This window comes from Eulemur rufifrons, chromosome 9, assembly GCF_041146395.1.
Source record: "Eulemur rufifrons isolate Redbay chromosome 9, OSU_ERuf_1, whole genome shotgun sequence".
Taxonomy (NCBI): Eukaryota; Metazoa; Chordata; class Mammalia; order Primates; family Lemuridae; genus Eulemur; species Eulemur rufifrons.
This window is the reverse complement of record NC_090991.1, coordinates 22245295-22267223: the sequence shown is the minus strand read 5'-3', so window position 1 is coordinate 22267223 and position 21929 is coordinate 22245295. Positions and strand designations below refer to the sequence as shown.

At 46.8% G+C, this 21929-nt stretch overlaps 1 protein-coding gene across 2 annotated transcripts; it reads left to right on the top strand.

The window, feature by feature from the left end:
• Positions 1-1033: 1033 nt before the first annotated feature.
• On the top strand, positions 1034-21564 carry RAD51D (RAD51 paralog D). Of its 2 annotated transcripts, XM_069482293.1 has the most exons (10): positions 1034-1320; positions 1693-1754; positions 1942-2060; positions 8228-8309; positions 8554-8688; positions 9207-9302; positions 12970-13060; positions 13190-13260; positions 18544-18708; positions 18880-21564. In XM_069482293.1, exons 1-10 carry the CDS (start codon positions 1239-1241, stop codon positions 18961-18963), a joined length of 987 nt encoding a protein of 328 aa, XP_069338394.1. In that variant the 5' UTR covers positions 1034-1238; the 3' UTR covers positions 18964-21564. The 2 variants fall into 2 exon arrangements, with proteins under 2 accessions (XP_069338394.1, XP_069338395.1); XM_069482294.1 differs by lacking the exons at positions 1942-2060; positions 8228-8309; positions 8554-8688.
• The last annotated feature ends 365 nt before the right edge of the window (positions 21565-21929 follow it).

Sequence of the window (21929 nt, the reverse complement as noted above, 5' to 3'; positions counted from 1 at the left end):
CTCTGGGGGTGGGAAACTGTCTGTAGATGCTGAGGTTCTACATCTGGAAACCAGAGGCAGCAAACCGTGCTGCATCCAGTTGTGTGTGCGCAGGGAAAGCCCAGATGGTTCACGGGGGTTCAGAGCGCACATATGACCAGGCTTCACTGCTAGAATTCTGAATGTGCCACACCCGCACTCTGGAGTCCCTTCATGTGTTGCGTGAGAATGGCAGGTGTTGCAGAGGGACACAAAGATGGGCCACACGTGATCTGTGCTCTCAAGGAACCCACTTTATAGTAGGAAAACATATACAACTTCAGAGGGTGGGACGGGGCTGTTAAAGCAGCATTGGCTATGCACTAAGGTGTGGCTTGGAGTCCGGTCCTGTGCTCACTAGCTGTGTAACCTTTGCCAATGATTTAACCTCACTGAGCCTCAGTTTCCTCATCTGTGAAACAGGGATTAAAATAGCACCTCCCTCATAGGTATGTGAGGAGATAACCATGTAAAGTTGTTTTATTTCTTCCAGTGGACAAGGCAAAACAAAGGACATTTACAAATACCAGATCATATTCTTTTGTGTTCTGTATGCCCAAAGGTTTCCCACCCATAAAAAAAAAAAAAAAAAAAAAAAAAACTTTTGGAAAATACAGAGAAGCAGGTGCCCTCCGTGTGCTTTGCTGTTTCTTAGCACCTGTCACACCGTCTCTAATAATCTGATTCGTCTGATTTCTTTTCATTGTCCCTAACACCTAAAGTAAGCTCCCTGCGGGTAGGGGATTGTCCCCAGCGTTTGGAAGGGAAGCTGGCACACAGGAAGGCCTTTAGAAGGTCTGTGTGTGTGTTGGGGAAGAAGGTGGAGGCTAGATGCCGCCGTGGACAGCGTGCTGGGCGCGCAGGGGGTCGTGCCTCGCGAGCGGCAGCGGAAGGGGACCCGGGGCCAGGGGCGCGGCTCTGCCCGGCGAGGCCGGCAGATGGCGCTGCAGGCCTGGCCCACGCCGTGCGCGCGAGCCTGGAACCCGGAAGCGGTGGCTCGGCCCGGGCAGGAGGGCCCTGGGCGCTGGAGTCCCGACGGGTCCCGGGAGGGCGGAAGGTCCCTCCGCCCCCCACCCTCCGCGCCGCCCGCTCCTCCCACAGCTGGCACGCCAGTGCTACTTCAGAAAGGCTTGGAGAGGGGCATCTGGAGAGGGCCCCGCGGATGCCCACGTGGCGGGCAGCCCCCGAGCCTGCCCGGGCTGTCCCGGCCTGCGGGGAGCATGGGCGTGCTCAGGGTCGGACTGTGCCCGGGCCTCACCCAGGAGATGATCCAGCTTTTGGGGAGCCGTGGGATCAAGACAGGTGACTGCGTGTGCGCGTGCCAGGGAGCCGCGCGCCCTGCACACGGCCTGGGTAGACCCATGGGGGCTGACACCGGTGCCCTGGCATGCCTGCCGGCACTTCCCCTCCCTTCCTGGAGGGCCACTTCTCTCATCAGCCCCCCACGCCTCTGGAGAGGCTCAGGAGGGGTGGAAGTGGGGAGCCAACCCCCGAGGCGGGGCAGGACCCCTACTGTGTGCCAGGCACCTGGCCAGGTCCGGCGGCTTTTTTATTTGACTCAGGCCCCCAGAGACTGCTGCTGGGAGGTAGAATTGATACCTGATTTTACATATGAGGAAACACCAACTGCGGGAGGGGGCCGCTCTTCCTGCCAATCACGTGTTTTGTTTTCAGTGGTGGACCTGGTTTCTGCAGACCTGGAGGAGGTAGCCCAGAAGTGTGGCTTGTCTTACAAGGTGAGCTCCCAACCTCCATATTCCAAATCTGGGTGTCTTTAAATGTCCATCCTAAACCAAGGGTAACAGAGGGTTTCCAGGGATTAAGGGGGGACAGGGGGTGCATGGTGCCAGCTCCTATGGGCCGGTGCGTTGCTGAGCAGTCTGGGCTGCTTTGGAGCCTGACCCGCCCCTGCCCCTTTGGCAGGCCCTGGTCGCCCTGAGGCGGGTCCTGCTGGCTCAGTTCTCAGCTTTCCCCTTCAATGGTGCTGATCTCTATGAGGAACTGAAGACCTCCACTGCCATCCTGTCCACCGGCATTGACAGGTTTGTATGTGTACTTGGGGAAGAAGGTGAGAGGCAGGAGAATGGGGCTTTTTCTCAGCCTGGCTTTTGATGCTTTAGTCTCTAGAGAGCAGGTTTTTAAACAGTGGCGAGGGCAGCATAGATAGATGAGAAGGCAGGGGGTCAGGACTGAGTTCTCTTCCCCTACAACAGGTTATGGGGTTTCTCAGCCTTGGCACTGTTGGTATTTTAGGATGAGTAATTATTTGTTTTGGAGTGGAGGCTGTCCTGTGCCTTGTAGGATGCCTTGCAGCATCCCTGGCCACTACTGCTAGATAATCATAGCATTTACCCCTCCTCCAGTTGTGACAATTAAAAATGTCTCAGGCTGGGTGCATTGGCTGAGGCCTGTAATCCTAGCATTTTGAGAGGATGAGGCAAGAGGATTGCTTGAAGCCAGGAGTTCCAGACCAGCCTAGAAAACATAGTGAGACCCCATCTCTACACAAAAAAATGTTTAAAAATTAGCTGGCAGTAGTGGCGTGCACTGGTACTCCCAGCCACTCGGGAAGCCGAGTTTGAGGTGACAGTGAGCTATGATGAGACACACTACTGCCATCTTGCCCTGGCAACAGAGCGAGACCCTGTCCCCCTCCCCCACCAAAAAAGTCTGCAGACATGGCTAAGTGTCCCTTGGGAGGCAAAATCACCCCGGGTTGAGAAGGAAGGTTCTATAACACAAGATGTAGTATCTCATTGTTATTCAGCAGATTACAGTAACTCTTCTCTGGCCCTGCCTCCCATTTCAATTGAGGCTAGGGCAAGAGCACATCGACTGAGTGCCTGCTACGTGCAGGCATTGACTATAGTTAATAGGTAATCTCTTCAGTGACCCCATGAGTTAGGAGATTATTAACCCCACTTGAGTTTAGCTAACAGGAGTGAGTGACAGAGGTGAGATCCAAACCCAGGGGTATTTGGCCCAGAACTGGGCTCCTCCACCACACTGCGGCAGTAGGGAACAGGAGAGCTCAAGTAAGGGAGCAGTTACCTTCTGCCATGTTGTTGGGGGTGGGGAGGGAAGAGTTGCAAGAAAACAGGTATTTTCTGGCCAAGTGAGTCCGACCTCTGTCCCATCCCTTTTGTGCAGAATTTGATGACTAACTCTGCCACCACAAAGGTCTTTGGATTGGTTTGGCCCTTGCTATTTCCATAACACTTCCCTTTGCAAGGTTCCTGTGGCACGGTCTTGCTCTCTCTCCCTGGTTGGGGATTCAAATTTGTAATCCATCAAGTGCTGACTGAGGGCCAGCGTGAGGGTGCTCAGCGTGAGGTGTCTTCAGCAAACCTCACCAGGTGCCCACAGAGTCCCAGATATGTGCAGGTGATGCATACACGAATGAGGCCTGGCTCTGCCCTTACGGTGTCTAGTGGGTATGGTAGGAGAGCAGGTGAGCACGAGAGAGGTGTGGCACACAGGGAGGGAGTGATTAGCAGGAAGCAGATTGGCCTTGGGGAGCTTATAAAACCGGCAAACACGGAGGGAGCAGTCAAGTGGTAAACTGGAAGCACTGCAGCTGCAGTGGGTCCCTGCGGGGGAGGTCAGAGGGGTTCTGGAAAGCTCCAAAGGATGCGGACCTTGGGCGTCGAGGAGCAGATGTGCTTTCGCTGAGTGCTTACACTGTGCTCAGCACTTCAGGGTCCATGATTTCATTTATCCTTCACTACCACCAGTGAGCACGTTACTGTTAAAATCATTGTTGTATAAATGAAGAAACTGAGACTCAAGTTAAATGGCTTGCTCAAGGTCACGCAGCCAGTAAATAGCACAGCAGGCACTCGAGGTCATGTCTGTCACACTCCTTAGTCTAAGAATGTACCTCTAACTGGGCTGCCTGTTGCCCGGAGGTGGAGGCCACTGTGAGAGTAGAGTCATAGGCAGTGGGTGGAGGCGAGCAGGGTGGATGGGTGCAAGAGGCCAGGAGCAGCTCTGATGGTTGGTGCTGGTGTGGGGTGTGTGAGTCCCATGTAGGGCAGGTGACAGTGGGAGACGTATTCAAGAAGAACTATGACAGCCCTTATGACCAGGAGGGATGTGGGTGTGAAGAATCAAAGATGATGACTCACTAGGTTTCTAGCCTTCCTCACAGTGTGCTGTGGACAGTTGATGGATGTAACTTTAAAACTCGATGGGAGGGGAGCTCTGTAATCAAAAGCTTCAGAAATGCCCGATTAACCCAGATTAAACGGGCTTCCCTGTTGTAAGCCTTCTCGGAGCCTTTAGTGCCGAGCTGCAGTGCGAGTCCCTACAGGGTGCTACGGCGTGCAATGGACCTTGGGAAAAGCTGTGTTAATGGGGAGATTGGGGGCTCCTTGAAGGCTGGAGCTGTGTCTGTTCACCTGTGTCCCCTCATTTTAGAATAAGGCATTCAGGCGATGGTTGAATGAATGAATGAAAAATGGCTAAAAGGCGGTTCAGAGGGAAAGGTGGAGGCTACATCCCGGAAAACACCTGTGTTCTAGGCAGTGGTAAAATCCAGGTGTACTTCTGCTCCTCGAGGCAGGCTGGGGGTCTCTCTCCCTGTTGACGTGCTGAGTTAGAGGTGATGGGGACATAGTGGTAGGAAGATCCTCTAGGCAGAAGGACACATGGAACAGAAACACAGGTGAGGAGTGGGCTGGGAGGTGGATTTACGGATACCTTATGCAGACTGATCCTCCTGGCCAAGGATGTGGTTGATTCCCAACTAGAGTCACGAGTCAACCCTGGCTGCACATGAGAATCATCTGGAAAACCTAAAAAGCGATATCATGAGTGGCTCCCACCTCTAGAATGCCTAACTTAATTGGTCTAGGCCAGTGGTTTCCAATCTTGTCTGCACATTAGAATCACCTGGGCAATTTTTTAAACATTCCAAATCCCAAGTGGGACACAGGCATCAGTATTTTTTGAAGCTCTCAGGTGACTCCAATGTGCAGACAAGTTTGGGAACTGCTGAAATAGGCATCTTTTTAAAAACTCCTCTGGTGGTTTTAATGTACAGGCAGGATTGAGAATGACTAGTCTAATGGTTCTCAAGCGTGCATCAAAATCACCTGGAGGCCTTATTGAAACTCAGATGTGGGCTCCACCCCCAACCCCCAGAGTTTCTGATTCAGTAGGTCTGGGGGGTGGGGGCAGCTGAGAATTTGCATTTCTAGCTAGTTCCCAAATGTTGCTGATGCTGCTGGTCTGGGACCTACGCTGGGGTTTCCCTTATCTCAGTGGGAAGAATGGGATCCAGAGTGGCAGAGGCTGGATGCTTGTTAAACAGAGATGGGGTGAACACAGTTATCTCAAGCCACAGGGCTGGACTGGTAACAGAGTGTTTTTGAGTAGCAGGGACCTGTAGGTGTAATCATGGAATTGACATAGATGGGTGTTTACCGAAGTGCTGCTCGGCTTATCCAGAGAGGTCCTGGGAGGTCTTCAAGAACCATTTCCAGGACTGGAGGCTGTGAAGGGGACTGCAAGGTTAGGAAAGGGATGTGTGTGCTCAGGCATTGGTACAGCCTATGGCGTAGGAGGGTGGGTGGTGATCTGTGTCACGTAGTTCAGGGACAGAACCTGGATTAAGAATTGGCTGTGTCTTGAGGTTTGTCCCAAGGCTTCCACAGTCAGCGTTGACAATGCAGGAACTAAGTAAAAGTGATAGCACTGTTCTACTACTCATTTCTCTGGTAACGTTTATTGGGCGCTTCCTGTGTTTCAGGCACTGTGCTAGTGCTGGGATGCAAGAGGGAGAGGGCCCAGTCCTTGCCCCAGGGCGCTCCTCAGCCAGATGAAGGAGACAGACAAAACAAGCAAATAAAAAATAATTACAAACGCCTAGAACTAATAATTGAGTTCAGCCCGGTCTCAGAATACAAGATCAACACATAAAAATCAATTGCACATCCCTCTACTCACGATGAACATGTGGAAACTGAAATTAAAAACACAACAGCATTTACAGTTGCTTCAAAGAAAATGAAATATTTAGGGATAAGTCTAACAAAGTGTTGTAGGATCTATATGCTGAAAATGAGAAATTGCTGATGAAAGAGATCAAAGATAACTTAAATAAATGCAGAGACATAGTGTGTTTATGGATTGAGAGACTCAATCCAAAGATGTCAGTTCTCCCCAAATTGATCTGTAGATTTAATATAGTTCCTACCAAAATCCCAGCAAAGCTTTTTTTGTCGACATGGACAGACTTATTCAAATAATTATATAGAAAGGCCAGTTTTACCTAGACTAGCTAAAACAGTTTTGAAAAAGAAAGATAAGGTTGAAGGAATCACTCTACCCAGTGTTAAGACTTGCTCTATAGCTACAGTAATCAAGACAAGTGTGCCATTGGCCAATGGATAGATATTTAGATCAATGGAGCAGAATAAAGAACCCAGAAATAGACTCCCACAAGTATGCACAACTGATTTTTGAGAAAGGTACGAAAGCAGTGTAACGGAGGAAAGATAGCCTCTTGATCAAATGGTGCTGGAACTATTGGACATCATAGGCCAAAATAATAATAATAAACTTCACATCTTATACAAAAATTAACTGAAAATGGATCATGGGCTTAAATGTAAAACATAAAATTACCAAGTTTTTAGAACAAAGCATTGGACAAAACCTTTGCCAACTAGGGTTAGGCAAAGAGTTCTTATTCTTAGGCTTGACACCAAAAGTATGATCTGTTAAAATTTTGATTAATTGGACCTAATCAAAATTAAAAACTTTTATTCTGCGAAAGAGAATGAAAAGACAAGTACAGCATGGGAAAAATACTTGGAAGCCACATATTCAACAAAGGACTTATATCTAGAATATGTAAAGAATTCTTAAAACGATATGGTAAAAAAAATGAATAATCTGATTAAAACATAGGCAAAAGTATGAACAGGCATTTCACCAGAGAGCACATGTGGGTGGCAAATAAGCACATAAAAAATGTTCAACATCATTAGCAGTTAGGGAAATGCAAATTAAAACCGCAATGAGATATAACTACACACCTATCAGAATGGCTAAAATAATAGTGATAACACCAAATGCTGATGAGGATGTGGAGAAATTGAATTAGTGATACATACATTGCTAGTGGGATTGTAAAATGGCATAGCCATTTCAGAAAATACTGTCAGAGTTTTTTATAAAATTAATGTGTTTACCGTATAACTCAGCAATTGTATTCTTGGACATTTATCCAGGAGATATAAAGACTATACACAAAGGTTTATAGCAGGTTTATTCATAATAGCCTCAAAGCAGAAACAACCACAGTGTCCTTGAGTGGGTGAGTGGTGACACAAACTGTGGGACATCCATGACATCCATACCATGGAATACTGCTCAGCAATGAGGAGGAATGAATTATCCGTACATCCAAAACTTGGGTGGATCCCAAGGAAATCATGCTGAGTGAAAAAAAGCCAATCACAAAAGTCACGTGGTATATGATTCTATGTACATAACGTTCTTGAAATAACAGGGATGGAGAACAGAGTAGTGGTTGCCGGGGGTTAGGGATTAGGGGTGAATGGGAGGGGTGTGGCTATAAAAGGGTAGCACAATGGAGACTTAGAGTGATGGCAATGTTCTGTGTCTTGATTGTGGTGTATGCAAACCTGCATGTGTGATAAAATGGAACGATATTCACAGACACACACTTGAGCGCAGGTAACCCTGGTGAGATCTGAATAAGCTCTCTGGATCGTACCAATGTCAGTTTCCTAGTTGTGATTCTGTGCTATAGTGCAGTACATCTTATAGTGCAAGGTGTTACATTAGGGAAAACCATGTGAAGGGTAAGGGACTTTTTTGCAACTTCCCATGAATCTATAATTATTTCAAAGTTAAAAAAATTGCAAATTATGGGAAATGTCAAGGAAACCCACAAGGGGCTGAGATGGGGGATGAAAGGAGAAAGCAGAGGCCTCTCTGGAGAGGTGATCTTTAAGCTGAGAGTGGAAGGATGAGGAGAGACCAGAGGAGGAACATTTAGGCACGCCCTTCCTTCCAGAACAAAGCTCCACCAGGAGAAGCCTCCTGGCCAGAGACATTGAAAGCATCTCTAGACAGAACCAGTGCTTGGAAGGAATGTCTTGGCTTTTCTTCTTCGTACCTATTCCCCTCTCTTCTCCCTAACCTATGTTGACTCTCTTTTGTCTTCTGCCATCAGCCTGGACAAACTGCTCGATACTGGTCTCTATACTGGAGAAGTGACTGAAATTGTAGGAGGCCCAGGTAGCGGCAAAACCCAGGTACATGTGAGGCCAGCAGCGAGGGGGATTGAGGGAGGTGGATGTGTGGCCCTGGATCCCTCGGGGAGCTTCTGCCAGTGCACTCAGGGGTTCAGAGCTCAACAGAGAGAAGATGGGTGATGAGCAGTGGAGCTTGGACTTGGCTCATTTGTGTCACTGGAATCTGGGCAAAATTTGGTGGGGAGCTCCCTTTTTAGGCCCTCTCTGAGGGTTCAAGTTCACCCACTCCCCCGTCTCTACCCAGGTATGTCTTTGTATGGCTGCAAATGTGGCCCATGGCCTGCAGCAAAACGTCCTATACGTTGATTCCAGTGGAGGGCTTACAGCCTCCCGCCTCCTGCAGCTACTTCAGGCTAGAACTCAGGATGAGGAGGAGCAGGTAAGGGGGCAGGACGGCTGGGTTCCATTGAGATTTCTGACCCAAGAAGACCCCGTCATCCCTTGCATTGCAAGAATTTGGGTTGTTGGGGTTAATAGTCAGTTCCTGCTTTGAAACTTGCTGTTCTATTAATACATCCTGTATTTCTTAAGCCTCCCCTTTAATGCCATCATCCCAGCTTGGGTGCTGCACTCACCAATCCTTCCAGGAAACTCTCCCAACTCCTTGCATACCCTAAGTCAGGGTTGGCAAGCAGCCAGCATCTGTGTTTCCAGTCCATTTCTTGCCCATGGCAGGCATCACTAATTGGTCATATCACTCTTTGCCACTGAGTTCTGAGTAAGTTTACAGCTCAGCACCCAGGCAGCCCCTGCTGTGAAAACTGGCCCATTAGACAAAGCCCATTTGCTATCCTGGACCTGGGTCCTTGCATCTAGGTGCCTCTTCCTTTTCAGCCTTACTTCGACCTCCTACTCCCTCTTATCCAAAGCCCCTGCTTCTCTTTTCCACCTTTTCAGGCAGGAGCTCTCCAGAGGATCCAGGTGGTGCACGCATTTGATATCTTCCAGATGCTGAATGTGCTGCAGGACCTTCGAGGCACCGTGGCCCAACAGGTAAGCCTGCTATCCTGTCCCTCCTTGCTTTACTCAACGTGCCAGCTGCTATCTGTATGTGGGCGGGTGTCCTACTAAAGACTCAGTTTAGAAATGCAGATGTGCAGTCTGGTGACTCCAGCTGTGCTTGCCACTCCCTGGATGGAATTCTTAAGTGCTTAATTCATATGTCTCATTGCTGACATGCTCATCTTCCCTGCTGAACAGTAAGCTCCTTGGGTGGAAGGATCGTGTCATATCTATCTCTGCATTCCCCTTGAGATCAGTTAGGAATACTTACTTTCAACTGCAAGTAATAGAGGTTGACTGACAGAGACTTGAACCTTGAGGACATGTAATTATCTCTTATGAGTCTGGAGGTTGCCAGGTCCAGACTATCAGGGTACTAGACTGTGGTCTGGTTCTCTTGTTCTTCCCCTCATGATTGCAAAGTGGCTGCTGTAGCTCTAAGCATCTTGTCTTCATACATCCATGTCCATATTCAGGGCAACGAAAGATAGATTATTCTTTTCTGTACCACTTCCCTTTTATCAGGAAAGAAAAATCTTTCTCCAGAGCCCACTAGTAGACTTCCCTCTTCCCCTTACAGCTAGTTGTCCAAAACTGAGTTATATGTGTATCTTGGACCAGGGGCTAGGCCCACCTTCCCTGAAGTCAGGAGATTTCTGTCCAGTGCTTGGACACGTTCAGACCTGACAAAGGATTGAGAATGGCATTGGGTTGGTACTGTGCTACTCCTCCTAGGTGCTTAGACAGGATTTGGTGCACTGGTATATAGACTGTTAGATCCGGAAGACATCTTGAAGATAGAATAGCTCATTGCAAACTTTTTCTCTCACCCCAAACCATGACATGTTCTCATGGACATACCCAGGATTGTATATAAAGAAAATGATTTTTACAAACTTTAGAGCATATAATAGTTGAACAAATACTTGCCATGGAAGCTAATAGCTGGTTATGACCCACCAGTGTGTTGAGATGAGACGTTGAGTAGTGCTGATCTAATCTAACCCTTTCATTTTTAGACATGAGGAGAGCAAAGGCCAGAGAAATTGAGTTGCCCGAAGTCACCACGTATTTTGGATAAGAACTAACCTTATTGAGCAAACTTCTCAATTCCAGGTTGGCCAGAGACTGCCTTCACCTCCTAGAGGCTGAGCACTGCTCCTGCCACGTGGCCCTTTCCACAGTGGGTTTATAGTATGGCCACTTGCTTCTTCAAGGTCAGGAAAGTGAGAGCAACTAGCCACACCAGGTCTTATATAAAATAATGTAACAACAGGGCCAAGCACAGTGGCTCATGCATGTAATCCCAGCACTTGGGGAGGCTGAGGCAGGAGGACTATTTGAGGCCAGGTGTTCAACACCAGTCTGGGCAAAATAGCAAGACCCTGTCTCTACCAAAAATAGAAAAATTAGCTGGACGTGGTGGCATGTACTTGGGAGGCTGAGGCAAGAGAATCCCTTGAGCACACGAGTTCAAGGCTGCGGTGGTTGCGTCACTGCACTCCAGCCTGGGCGACAGAGTGAGACTTTGTCTCTTAAAAAAAAAAAAATGTAATCACAGGAGTGATATTCCATTACCTTTGCCATAGAATGTAGCCTAACCAAGAGAGTGACATTGCAACACCTTTGACATCTTACTGGTCAGAAGCAAGTCTTGGGTCTTGCCCACATTCAAGGGGACAAGATGATACAAGGGCTTGTACCTGAAGGTGGGAATCACAGGGGCCCCCTTAGGTTCTGTCTGCCACAGATGACCTGTGGCAGAACTGTGAGATAATAAACATGTTGTTTTAAGCCACTAAGTTCGTGGTAACTTGTCATGCAATAATAGAAAACATGCCATCCAGTGGTCCTGCTGTGAAGAATATAGTAGCTTCATAGTCACAAGGAGCAAAGGGCTTGCCATCCAATTGTAGCCAGAGAGTTCAGCCTGCTTTCCTGTTGAGCCTAAGAAATACTGATTTATAGAAACACCCCATGTATTTTTAGAGACAGATATGATTTCAGAAGTCTCGCAAGGCTTTGCCCTAAAGGAAAATGTAAACGTGTTAGTTCGCATATCAAAAGCTGCCTCACCTCAGGAGGGCGTCTCAATGGTCAGTAGCAGCTGCTTTCCAAGGCCACTGTTGCAATCCGGGCCTATGGCTCTCACCTGTTTTGAAAGACAAAGCAGGTCTTGCCTAGAGCCACGGGATGCCGGAGCTGATCAACAAAGACAGGCCACCAGAGATAAGAGCTGATCATAAGATATGCTGCCCAGACGGAACCATATGGTTAAAATAAATAGCATAAGAAACAGCTCATGCTTGACTTCTGAAATCTCTGTTCTAATACATAATAGCCAGAGCCATGATGTCTCTGTTTTTGGTAAAGTAATAGCCTTATCATAAAACTTAGAAGTTTGCCCTAGAAGATTTTATAACTCGTTGTTCACCTAGGTAGAGTTAGTTGAAGGGTCTGTAGTAGCCTTTTAGAAGACTTTGACCCGAAACCAAACTACCTATTATTATGTAAATCCCATTACCCTTGGCAACCGAAAACCTGTACCTGTGCTATAAGTATCTGTGTAAAACTTCAGTCTTGGTTGCATTTCCACGGGAAGAGATATAACCTTCCGGGCACCCTGCTTTATCTATCTTCATAAATTTTTACTTTATAAACTATATCTTTGGCTCTGTGTATTATTTTTATTTCTGTTTCCTACTATTTTTTCATCCTTTGTGACAAACCCTGCCTGAGGGACCTGAACTTTTGCGGGGAGCGTAGCTAACTCCCTGCACTCTCCCAGGGGTGGGAAGTGGGACTCAGCTCATTTCAGTTTTAGCTTCTCTCTTTTCGGCATCTTCTCCTAGACGAGCTGGTGACTGGCCAAGAGTCAGTAGCTGGAAGATGAAGGAACACGTGCTAAAGACAGAGCAGATTGTGCTGAATATCCAACACTTGACCCATATGAAGTAAAAAAAAAAAAAAAAAAAGTTGTAGAAAGAGAATCTGGATATAAGAAGTAAGGGAGAAGAGAAAGGAAGCATCAAGTCAGTTTAGGCTCAGAAAAACCAGGAGGATGCTAATGATTGTATGTATAGAGACAAAAAATTATGGTTGAAAGATGGCCTTGGAATTCCTCTTAGAGGAAGAACTGTCTTTCTTTGGAAACATTTTAGACAGGGGAGATGAGGGCCTGGAGACACAATCTAGGAGGAGGCAGTGAAGTAAAGAGAAGGCTAACCTCTTCAGCCAGGGAAGTGAGGAATTTGGGAGTGGAAGTTAGCAAGAGGGAGAAGAGGGGAGGGAGTCAGAGAAGGAAAAAGGCCAATGGAGGGAGGCTGGACATGGGAGAAACATGGCCACCTAGAGGTCCATGGCCAGGAGCCACAGGTCTCTGAATCAGATGTCTTGCAATTTGGCTATTTTGGTGTATTTGTGATAGCCTGTGATTTAAACCCTCTCTTTCTACCCAGGTCTTCAGTAAAGTCTGTTATATATACCAAGGTGGGAGGGTGTGGGCGGAGGCCTTGTGATGATCACATTCGGTGATGCCTATGCGTGTGTTTGGGATGGGGGAGGTTATTTCTTACTGATTTGGGATAGAGGAACAAGCTTGATGGGTGTGCCCTGGAGGCCACCTGGTTCATGAGACCTGCTTCCCTCACCCCTCCAGGTGACCAGTTCTTCAGGAACTGTGAAGGTGGTGGTCGTGGACTCAGTCACTGCGGTGGTCTCCCCACTCCTGGGAGGTCAGCAGAGAGAAGGTGAGTGGTATGGCGGAGCCTGGGCTCAGGGGAACACGAGCTCGCCTCCCAGCTCTGGGGTCTGGTCACCAAGCGGTCTCATCCCTGGCCTCCCGCTGCCCTCTCTCTCTGCCTCTCCTCTGCCCCCAGGCTTCGCCTTGATGATGCAGCTGGCCCGAGAGCTGAAGACCCTGGCCCGGGACCTGGGCACAGCAGTGGTGGTGAGGAAGCAGGCTTGGCCATCGCACTCGGTTTCTAGTTAGGGCTAGCTCTTTATTTCCCCTAAATGGCAGCTTCCGAAGCCCAAAGTGGCCCCTTAGGGAAGCAGCATAGAACATAGCCTAGCTCCCTGGGTCAGCTAGACCTCTGCACCCTAAATAGCCAAAGGGATCAGGGACTGTCTTGTTTTTCTTTCTAGTTTTTTAAAAGTCAGGGTTATTGAGATATAACTCGCTTAGAGTACCTTTCTCCTTGTTTGAAGTTTGGCTAATGGATACAGTTGTATGTAGTCTTGTGACCCCACCGAAAGGTCCCCCAGCCCTAGGCAACCACTGATCTGTTTTCTGTCCCCAATAGTTTGGCCTTTTCTAGAACTTCATATACATAGATCTTTTTTGCTGTTGCAGTAACTTTTTCTGCTTATGAAGAAGTATTTTAAAAGTCTGCATGCTTCTCATAGAAAGGGTAAAAATTAAAAGTTGTAATCAATCTCCACATCCACAGAAACCATATTAATATTTTTATATATCTCTTTAAAATCGTTTTTCTGCATATATACTTTCAACCAATTTTCTAACTAAACTAACCTTGTTAAAAAAAAAAAAACAACATAACTTGCCTTCTCAGTCTGTTTCCCATGTTTTTATTTTTTATTTTTTTTGAGACAGAGTCTCACTTTGTTGCCCAGGCTAGAGTGAGTGCCGTGGCGTCAGCCTAGCTCACAGCAACCTCAAACTCCTGGGCTCAAGTGATCCTCCTACCTCAGCCTCCCGAGTAGCTGGGACTACAGGCATGTGCCACTATGCCCGGCTAATTTTTCTATATATATATTTTTAGTTGTCCATATAATTTTTTTCTATTTTTAGTAGAGACGGGGTCTCGCTCTTGCTCAGGCTGGTCTCGAACTCCTGACCTTGAGCAATCCACCCGCCTTGGCCTCCCAGAGTGCTAGGATTACAGGCGTGAGCCACCGTGCCTGGCCAGTTTCCCATGTTTTTAAATAGAATCTTTAAGGATTTCATTTTTAGCCAAGAACACACAGTGGGGAAAGGACAGTTTCTTTAATAAATGATGCTGGGAAAACTGGATATCCATGTGCAGAAGACTGAAACTAGACTCTTATCTCTCACCATATACAAACATCAAATCAAAATGGATTAAAGACTTAGATCCAAGACCTGAAAGTATGAAACTATTAAAAGAAAACATTGGGGAAATGCTTCAGGAGATGGATCGGGGCGATGATTTCTTGAGTAATACCCCAAAGCACAGGCAACCAAAGCAAAATTGGACAAATGGAATCACATCAAGCTAAAAAGTTTCTGCATTGCAAATAAAACAGTCAACAAAGTGAAGAGACGACCCACAGAATGGGAGAAAATATTTCCAAACTACCCATCTGATAAGGGATTAATAACTAGAATATATAAGGAGCTCCACCAACTCAATAGGAAAAAATCAAATAACCTGATTAAAAAATGGGCAAAGGATCTGAATAGATATCTTTCAAGAGAAGACATACAGATGGTCAACAGACATAAGAAAAAATACTCAACATCCTTAGTCATCAGGGAAATGCAAATCAAAGCTACAATGAGATATCTTCTCACCCCAGTTAAAATGGCTTTCATCAAAAAGACAGGCAATAACAAATGATGGTAAGGATGTGGAGAAAGGGGAACCCTCCTACACAGTTGGTAGGAATGTAAATTAGTGCAACCACTATGGAAAACAGGATGGAGGTTTCTCAAAAAACTAAAAATAGAACTACCATATGACCATATGGGTATATATCCAAGGGAGGGAAAAATCAGTCTATGGAAAAGATATCTGCACTCCCACGTTTATTGCAGCACTATTCACAATAGCCAAGATTTGGAATCAACCTAAGTGGCCATCAGTGGATGAATGGATAGAGAAATTGTACATATACACTATAGGATATTATATAGCCACAAAAAGAATGAAATCTTGTCATTTACAACAACATGGATGGAACTAGAGAACATTATGTTTAGTGAAATAAGCCAAGCACAGAAAGACAAATCTTGCATGTTCTCACTCATGTGGGAGGTAAATATTAAAAACAATTGATCTCATGGAGACAGAGAGTAGGATGGCAGTTACCAGAGGCTGGGAACGGTAGCGCGGAGGGGCAGATTAAGAGGGGATGGTTAATGGGTGCAAAAATATAGTTAGAATGAATAATATTTGATAGCACAAGAAAGTGACTATAATCAATAATAAGTTAGTGGTATACTTTTATTTATTTATTTATTTATTTATTTATTTTTGAGACAGAGTCTCGCTCTGTTGCCCGGGCTAGAGTAAGTGCCGTGGCGTCAGCCTAGTCACAGCAACCTCAAACTCCTGGGCTTAAGCGATCCTCCTGCCTCAGCCTCCCGAGTAGCTGGGTCTACAGGCATGCGCCACCATGCCTGGCTAATTTTTTCTATATATATTTTTGGTTGGCCAGCTAATTTCTTTCTACTTTTAGTAGAGACAGGGTCTTGCTCTTGTTCAGGCTGGTCTCAAACTCCTGACCTCGAGTGATCCACCCGCCTCGGTCTCCCAGAGTGCTAGGATTACAGGCGTGAGCCACCACACCCGGCCTACTTTTAAATAACTAAAAAAGTAGAATTGGAATGTTCCTAACACAAAGAAATGATAAATGCCTGAGGTGTTGGATACCCCAATTATCCTGATTTGATACATTGTATGCCTGTATCAAAACATCACATGTTATAAAGATATACAGCTATTATGTACCCATAATAATTAAAAATTTAAAAAGATTTTTTTAAATTTCATTTTTAGCAGCTACATGTCTTTGTCCAATGTCTTTTATTGTGTTACACATAAAATTTACTATCTTAACCATTTTGAAGTATATGGTTCAGGGCTGGGTGTGGTTTCTCATGCCTGTAATCCCAGCACTTTGGGAGGCCGAGGTGGGAGGATCGTTGAGGTCAGGAGTTCAAGACCAGCGTGAGCAACATAGTGAGACGCCATGTCTACAAAAAAATAGAAAAATTAGCCAGGTGTGGTGGCTGGCGCCTGTAGTCTCAGCTGTTCAGAAGGCTGAGGCAGGAGGATCACTTGAGCCCAGGAGTTTGAGGTTGCAGTGAATTATCATACCACTGCCCTAATGCCCAGGCAACAAAGCAAAACATTGTCTCTAAAAAATAAACAAATATACAGTTCAGTAATATTAAATACATTCACAGTGTTGTACAATCATTACCACCATCCATCTCTGTGACTCTTCATCTTGTGAAACTGAAACTCTGCTCAAAAGTAACTCCTCATTCTCTTCTCTCTGAGTCCCTGACAACCACCATTCTACTTTCTGTATCTAGCTTTTGACTACTCTGGATACTTCCTGTAAGTGGAATCATATGGTATTTGCCTTTTTGGGACTGGCTTATTTCACTAGCAGAATATCCTCAAGGTTTATCCATGTTGTAGCATGTGTCAGAATTTCCTTCCTTTTGAAGGCTGAATAATATTAATACTGCATTGTGTATATTTGCCACATTTTGCTTATCCATTCTGTGTTAATGGACACTTGGGTTGCTTCCACCTTTTGGCTACTGTGAGTAATGCTGCCGTGAGTATGTGTGTGAATGTGGGTGTACAAATACCTCTTTGTGTCCCTGCTTTCACTTCTTTTGGATGTATACCCAGAAGTGGAATTGGTGGATCATATGGTAATTCTATTTTTAACTTTTTGAGGAGCCACCATACTTTTCCAGAGCGGCTGTACAGCTATACATTATTTTGTTTAAAATGCCTATACCACAGAGATCCACAGGGATCAGCAAATTTTTTCTGTAAAGAATCAGATAGTAAATATTTGAAGCTTTATGACCATATGGTCTGTGTCACCACTCCTCAACTCTGCCAGTATAGCACGAAAGCAGCCATGGACAAGACATAAACAAGTGGGCATGGCTGTATTCCAATAAAACTTGATTTACGAAAAAAAAAAAGTGTTCAGGCCAAATTTGCCCTGTGGGCCACAGTTTGCCAACCCTTACTATTCCATAATGACCTAACAAATTCCTGATCGTCGGGCCTTTAGGTCATTACTGGTTTTCCTCTATTAGAAATAAAACTTCAGAGGCCGGGCGCGGTGGCTCACGCCTGTAATCCTAGCACTCTGGGAGGCTGAGGCAGGAGGATGGCTCGAGGTAAGGAGTCCGGGACCAGCCTGAGCAAGAGTGAGACCCCGTCTCTACTAAAAATAGAAATTATCTGGACAACTAAAAATATATATAGAAAAAATTAGCTGGACATGGTGGTGCATGCCTGTAGTCCCAGCTATTTGGGAGGCTGAGGCAGAAGGATTGCTTGAGCCCAGGAGTTTGAGGTTGCTGTGAGCTAGGCTGACGCCACGGCACTCTAGCCCCGGCAGCAGAGTGAGACTCTGTCTCAAAAAAAAAAAAAAAAACACCCCAAAAAAACCCCCCCCAAAAAAACAGTGAACATCCTTATATCTAATTCTCTTTGCACTTCTCATTGCCTCTAAATAAATTCCTAAATATATAATTGCTGAGGGGATGCATGTATTTTTAAATGTCTAGATATGACATCACCAAATTTCCAGGAAGGTTGTACTAATTTGTGCACCCTCTAGCAGTGTAAGAGGATCTATTTCCCTATTTTTTTAATTCTAATACAAAGTTCCCAGGCCTCCTGTCCTGGCCTTTGGATGTATGTGATCACCTGCTGTCTGCCAGGTTCTGGCTTAGGCCGTGATGATGACAAACAGGCCCCAGCCCCCGCCCTTGCGGGGTTCATCTGGAAGATGCTCTGAGGTTCAAGTTGCTTACCTCTGTGACTAGCGTTGGTAGAGTAGTGCTGACTGATCAGATTAGGAACCCCCTCCAAACTCTGCCTGACCCTCATACCCAGACAGACCCAGACATGAAGGGCTGGGTGGATGGGGTCTTTGGGTGCCGTCTTTTGGGTTGGGAGTATAGTAGGCTCAAGCCCACCACTGGCTTTCCTTTAGAAATGTGCAAATAGCACTGCTTTTCCCCAGACATTTGCCCCATTGCCTTGTTTGAGGTCAAGCCTGAGACATCGAGGCTTAGTGGAAAGAGTTGGGTGCAAGTCAGGAGCTCCAGGTTCTAGTTCCAGACCTCTATTAAGTTACGAAGCCTTGGGGAAGTCATTTCTCTGTGCTAGGCCTCAGTTTTCCCATCTGTAAAATGAAGCAGTAGGAATGGATGTTCTCTATACTAACACTATGGATCTTTAAGTCTGTCTTTCTGCTGCAGGTGACCAATCACATAACCCAAGACAGGGACAGCGGGAAGCTCAAACCTGCCCTTGGGCGCTCCTGGAGCTTTGTGCCCAGCACCCGAATTCTGCTGGACACCATCGAGGGAGCAGGAGCATCAGGAAGCCAGCGCACTGTGTGTCTGACCAAATCTCCCCGGCAGGTGAGCCTGCCCCAGGGGGATGCCCGAAATCTTGGGCCTGGTGGAGGGGTTGGTTTCCGTGCCCACAAGTGTCTTACAGAAGAATTCTTTAGATGCTGAGACCCTGCAACAAAAGGGGCTGCTCACCTGAGGTACTTAATTCCACTTAGCTTTCTTTCCTGTTTCTTCCAGCCAACAGGTCTGCAGGAGATGGTAGACATTGGGACCTGGGGGACTCCAGAGCAGAGCCCGGAGTTACAGGGAGATCAGACTTGACTGGTGCTGTTGAGTGGGGAGCAAGGAGACAGCGAGGCCCCCAACTTTCCTTCCCAGTAATGCCTGCTGTTTACTGCCACCCAGCACTTGGGACTGCAGAAGTTCTCGGGCTGGCCAGAAGAGACATCTCAGTGTCCTCAGCTTCACTCTCTGGATGCATATAAAGCTACAGGCGAGATAGGATGCTGTGGTGGGAGGGCCCAGAAATTCATGCTGGTGCCATGTTTCTACCATGTATGTTTCCAGTGGGAGCCAAGTTCACCCTGGCTTGGGGCATCTGTGAAGAAGCATGTTAGTGACCAGGTGGATAACACTGTCACCGTTGTGTCCTGTGCTCCATCCTGGCACAGAGACCAAGCCAGGAAGCCTCTAGCTTGCCTTTACTTCTGTCTCTCTTTCTGTCTCTCTCTCTCTCTCTTTTTTTTTTTTTTTGCCTCTGCTTTTCTATCTGTAAGATGGGGGGCCACTTTCCCCTTAGCTCTGTCTCTGAGTTACTGGGTGGAAATAACCTTATAAATGCAAAACTTCTTCAATTATGTTCTGCTCTTAAAAATATAAGAAGGAAATTCCCTGAGCCCCAGAGCCACCTGATTTCCCCCCAGAAGGTTTTTCAGTTTCCCCCAGCAAGGCCCCCAAGAAGTTATTCCTCCTTTCCTCTTGCTGATTTGGTTTCACACACCTGCATGCATCCCCGTGACTAGGTGAGAATGGGAGCTCGCTGCAGTCCCAGGGATATAATTTAACAGGAAAGAAGGATATGACCTGCTCCTGGTGAATCCAGCCACTTGTTTAATATGCATGGTGCCCTGTGGGGCCCCTCCACTGTACAGAGTAACCAGAGGTGCCAAACCATGGCCTTGCGTATAAACAGAGGAGAATTTGCACAGGAAATAGAGCCAGCTGGAAAGATTGATGGTGACGTAAATAATACATGGCTAATCTAGTCCTTTATGCAGAAATTCATTGCTGGTGGCTCTGAGATGCAATATAATTACACCTCTCTTCCTGCCAGCTGTACCAGAGCCTAGTACCCTAGTGTATGAAATAACCCCACTGTCTGTCACCAGCACTGTGGCCCATCCTTATGAGAGCCATGACCCTGAGTGGGAGGGGAGGATGATGCCAGGGAATGAGAAATAAAAGGCAAAGTAGAAAAATAATCAGGATTGTTTACTGGCCACATGTTTTAAAGGAAGCTCTCTTTTCTTGGTTAGAGAGCCTGTTATGTAACTAGTGTGTCTTGGTTTCAGGAGAAGAGGGTCAGAGTTACCCGCAGAAGAGACGACAGTTAGAGGTGATGGACGAGGCAGGGATAGAAGCAGGAAGCACGGAGCATTGGGAATGAGTGGCAAGCTGGCTTAAGGGTGTCAGACTGAGGACAGGGTTGGCTGGGGGGACCCTCACACTGTTTCACAAAAGACTCCAGGAGAAATTACTCTTCAGTATCTTTACACTATGGATAGTTGACACATTCCTGCCACCCTAGTAAGAAGCAGTACATTAAGCTAGCAACGGCAAATTCCTGCCGCCCCTGGTACCATTTGGGCATCCTGAACCCATGGCAGACATCACAAATCAATCACAGGCATTCTTTTTTGTGGAGTTCGAAGTGTTCTTGGAGTTTTTCTCAGTATGGCACTCCAGGTAGCCACTACCAATCAGTTGGAGTTGGCATTCAAGGTGGAACTTGATTGCCTTCTCTGCCCTGGGCCATCTCTATGTGATGAATCTAGGTGCTTTGTACCTGACTGAGAACCCTAGGACTGCAGTCTGAGAGGCCTGTAAAGATCATCTGGCCTATCCTGTCTTTTGTTTTTTTTTAGAGACAGGGTCTCACTCTGTCGCCCAGGCTAGAGTGCAGTGGTGCAATTATTAGCTCACTGTAACCTTGTACTCCTGGTCTCCAGCAATCCTCCCACCTCAGCTTCTGAGTAGCCAGGACTACTGGCATGTACTACTGTGCCTGGCTAATTTTATTTTTTGTGGAGACGAGGTCTCACTATGTTGCTCAGGCTGGTCTCAAACTCCTGACCTCCTCAAGTGCTGAGATTACAGATGTGAGCCACCCTGCCCAGCCCCATCCTGTCATTTAACAGAAAAGGAACCTGAGGCTGAGGGAGGAGAAGTGACAGTCCCAGTGGCAGAACAGGGGCTGTAACCAGGACTTCTGATGTGTAGACCGTGCATCCACACAGGGAATCTGACTCCCACTCAAGGCGCCATAGGCCTCACCCAGGTGGCCGCTCTGGCCCCACTTGGGAAGGTTCTCCATCCACTGCTACTCCAGACCACCATGAGACGTTCCTGCAGGCCTTGCCCCTCAGCCTGCTTCGTCCTTTCGACCTTGCTCCTAGAGCAGGGCTCTGTCTTGCTTGCGTGCTGCCAGTGTGCTCTCTGTTCCAGCCACGCCACAGTGTGCGGTCCCCTGACAGGCCTCGGGCCAGGCTGGCTCTCCTGCCCAGTGCCTTCGGCTCCCTTTGCTGGGTGTCTGCCCCTGCCCACCCCTCACCGTGTCTGGTGCACACCCACCCTGACAGCCTCCCATTTTTATGCCTCAACTGTGGTCTACAGAGATGTTTATAATAACTTCCCTGTACTTTCTGTTCACGTCTGCCCATGGGCTCCCACTTTTTTTTTTTTTTTTATGTTTTTCTCTCCATGGTGTGGGAGCTTGGTAATTATTAAATATATATGAATGATTTAAAATATATATATTTAAAAATTTAAAAATGAAAGACTGGCTCTAGCTCAGCCTTTCCCTTAACAAAGCATCAGCTTTCAACTCCCCTCTGCAGAAGTGGTTTGAGGCCCGCGGGCACTTGCCAGTCCTTAGAAAAAGATACATGAATGACCGGGCTTTAATGTGTTTTAAAGATGGCAAAGGAGGAATGCAGGAATAAAAACACTCTTGATCTGGTCATTGGGTGCTCAGAGTCTCTTTACGTGTCTTTCTACAGGGGACTGTT

Excerpts from the sequence above, each read along its gene's own strand:
- RAD51D (XM_069482293.1), top strand. The coding sequence starts at position 1,239 with ATGGGCGTGCTCAGGGTCGGACTGTGCCCGGGCCTCACCCAGGAGATG. Across the intron at positions 2,061-8,227 it reads CTGTCCACCGGCATTGACAG|CCTGGACAAACTGCTCGATA; the intron begins GTTTGTATGTGT and ends TTCTGCCATCAG. Across the intron at positions 8,310-8,553 it reads CAGGTAGCGGCAAAACCCAG|GTATGTCTTTGTATGGCTGC; the intron begins GTACATGTGAGG and ends GTCTCTACCCAG.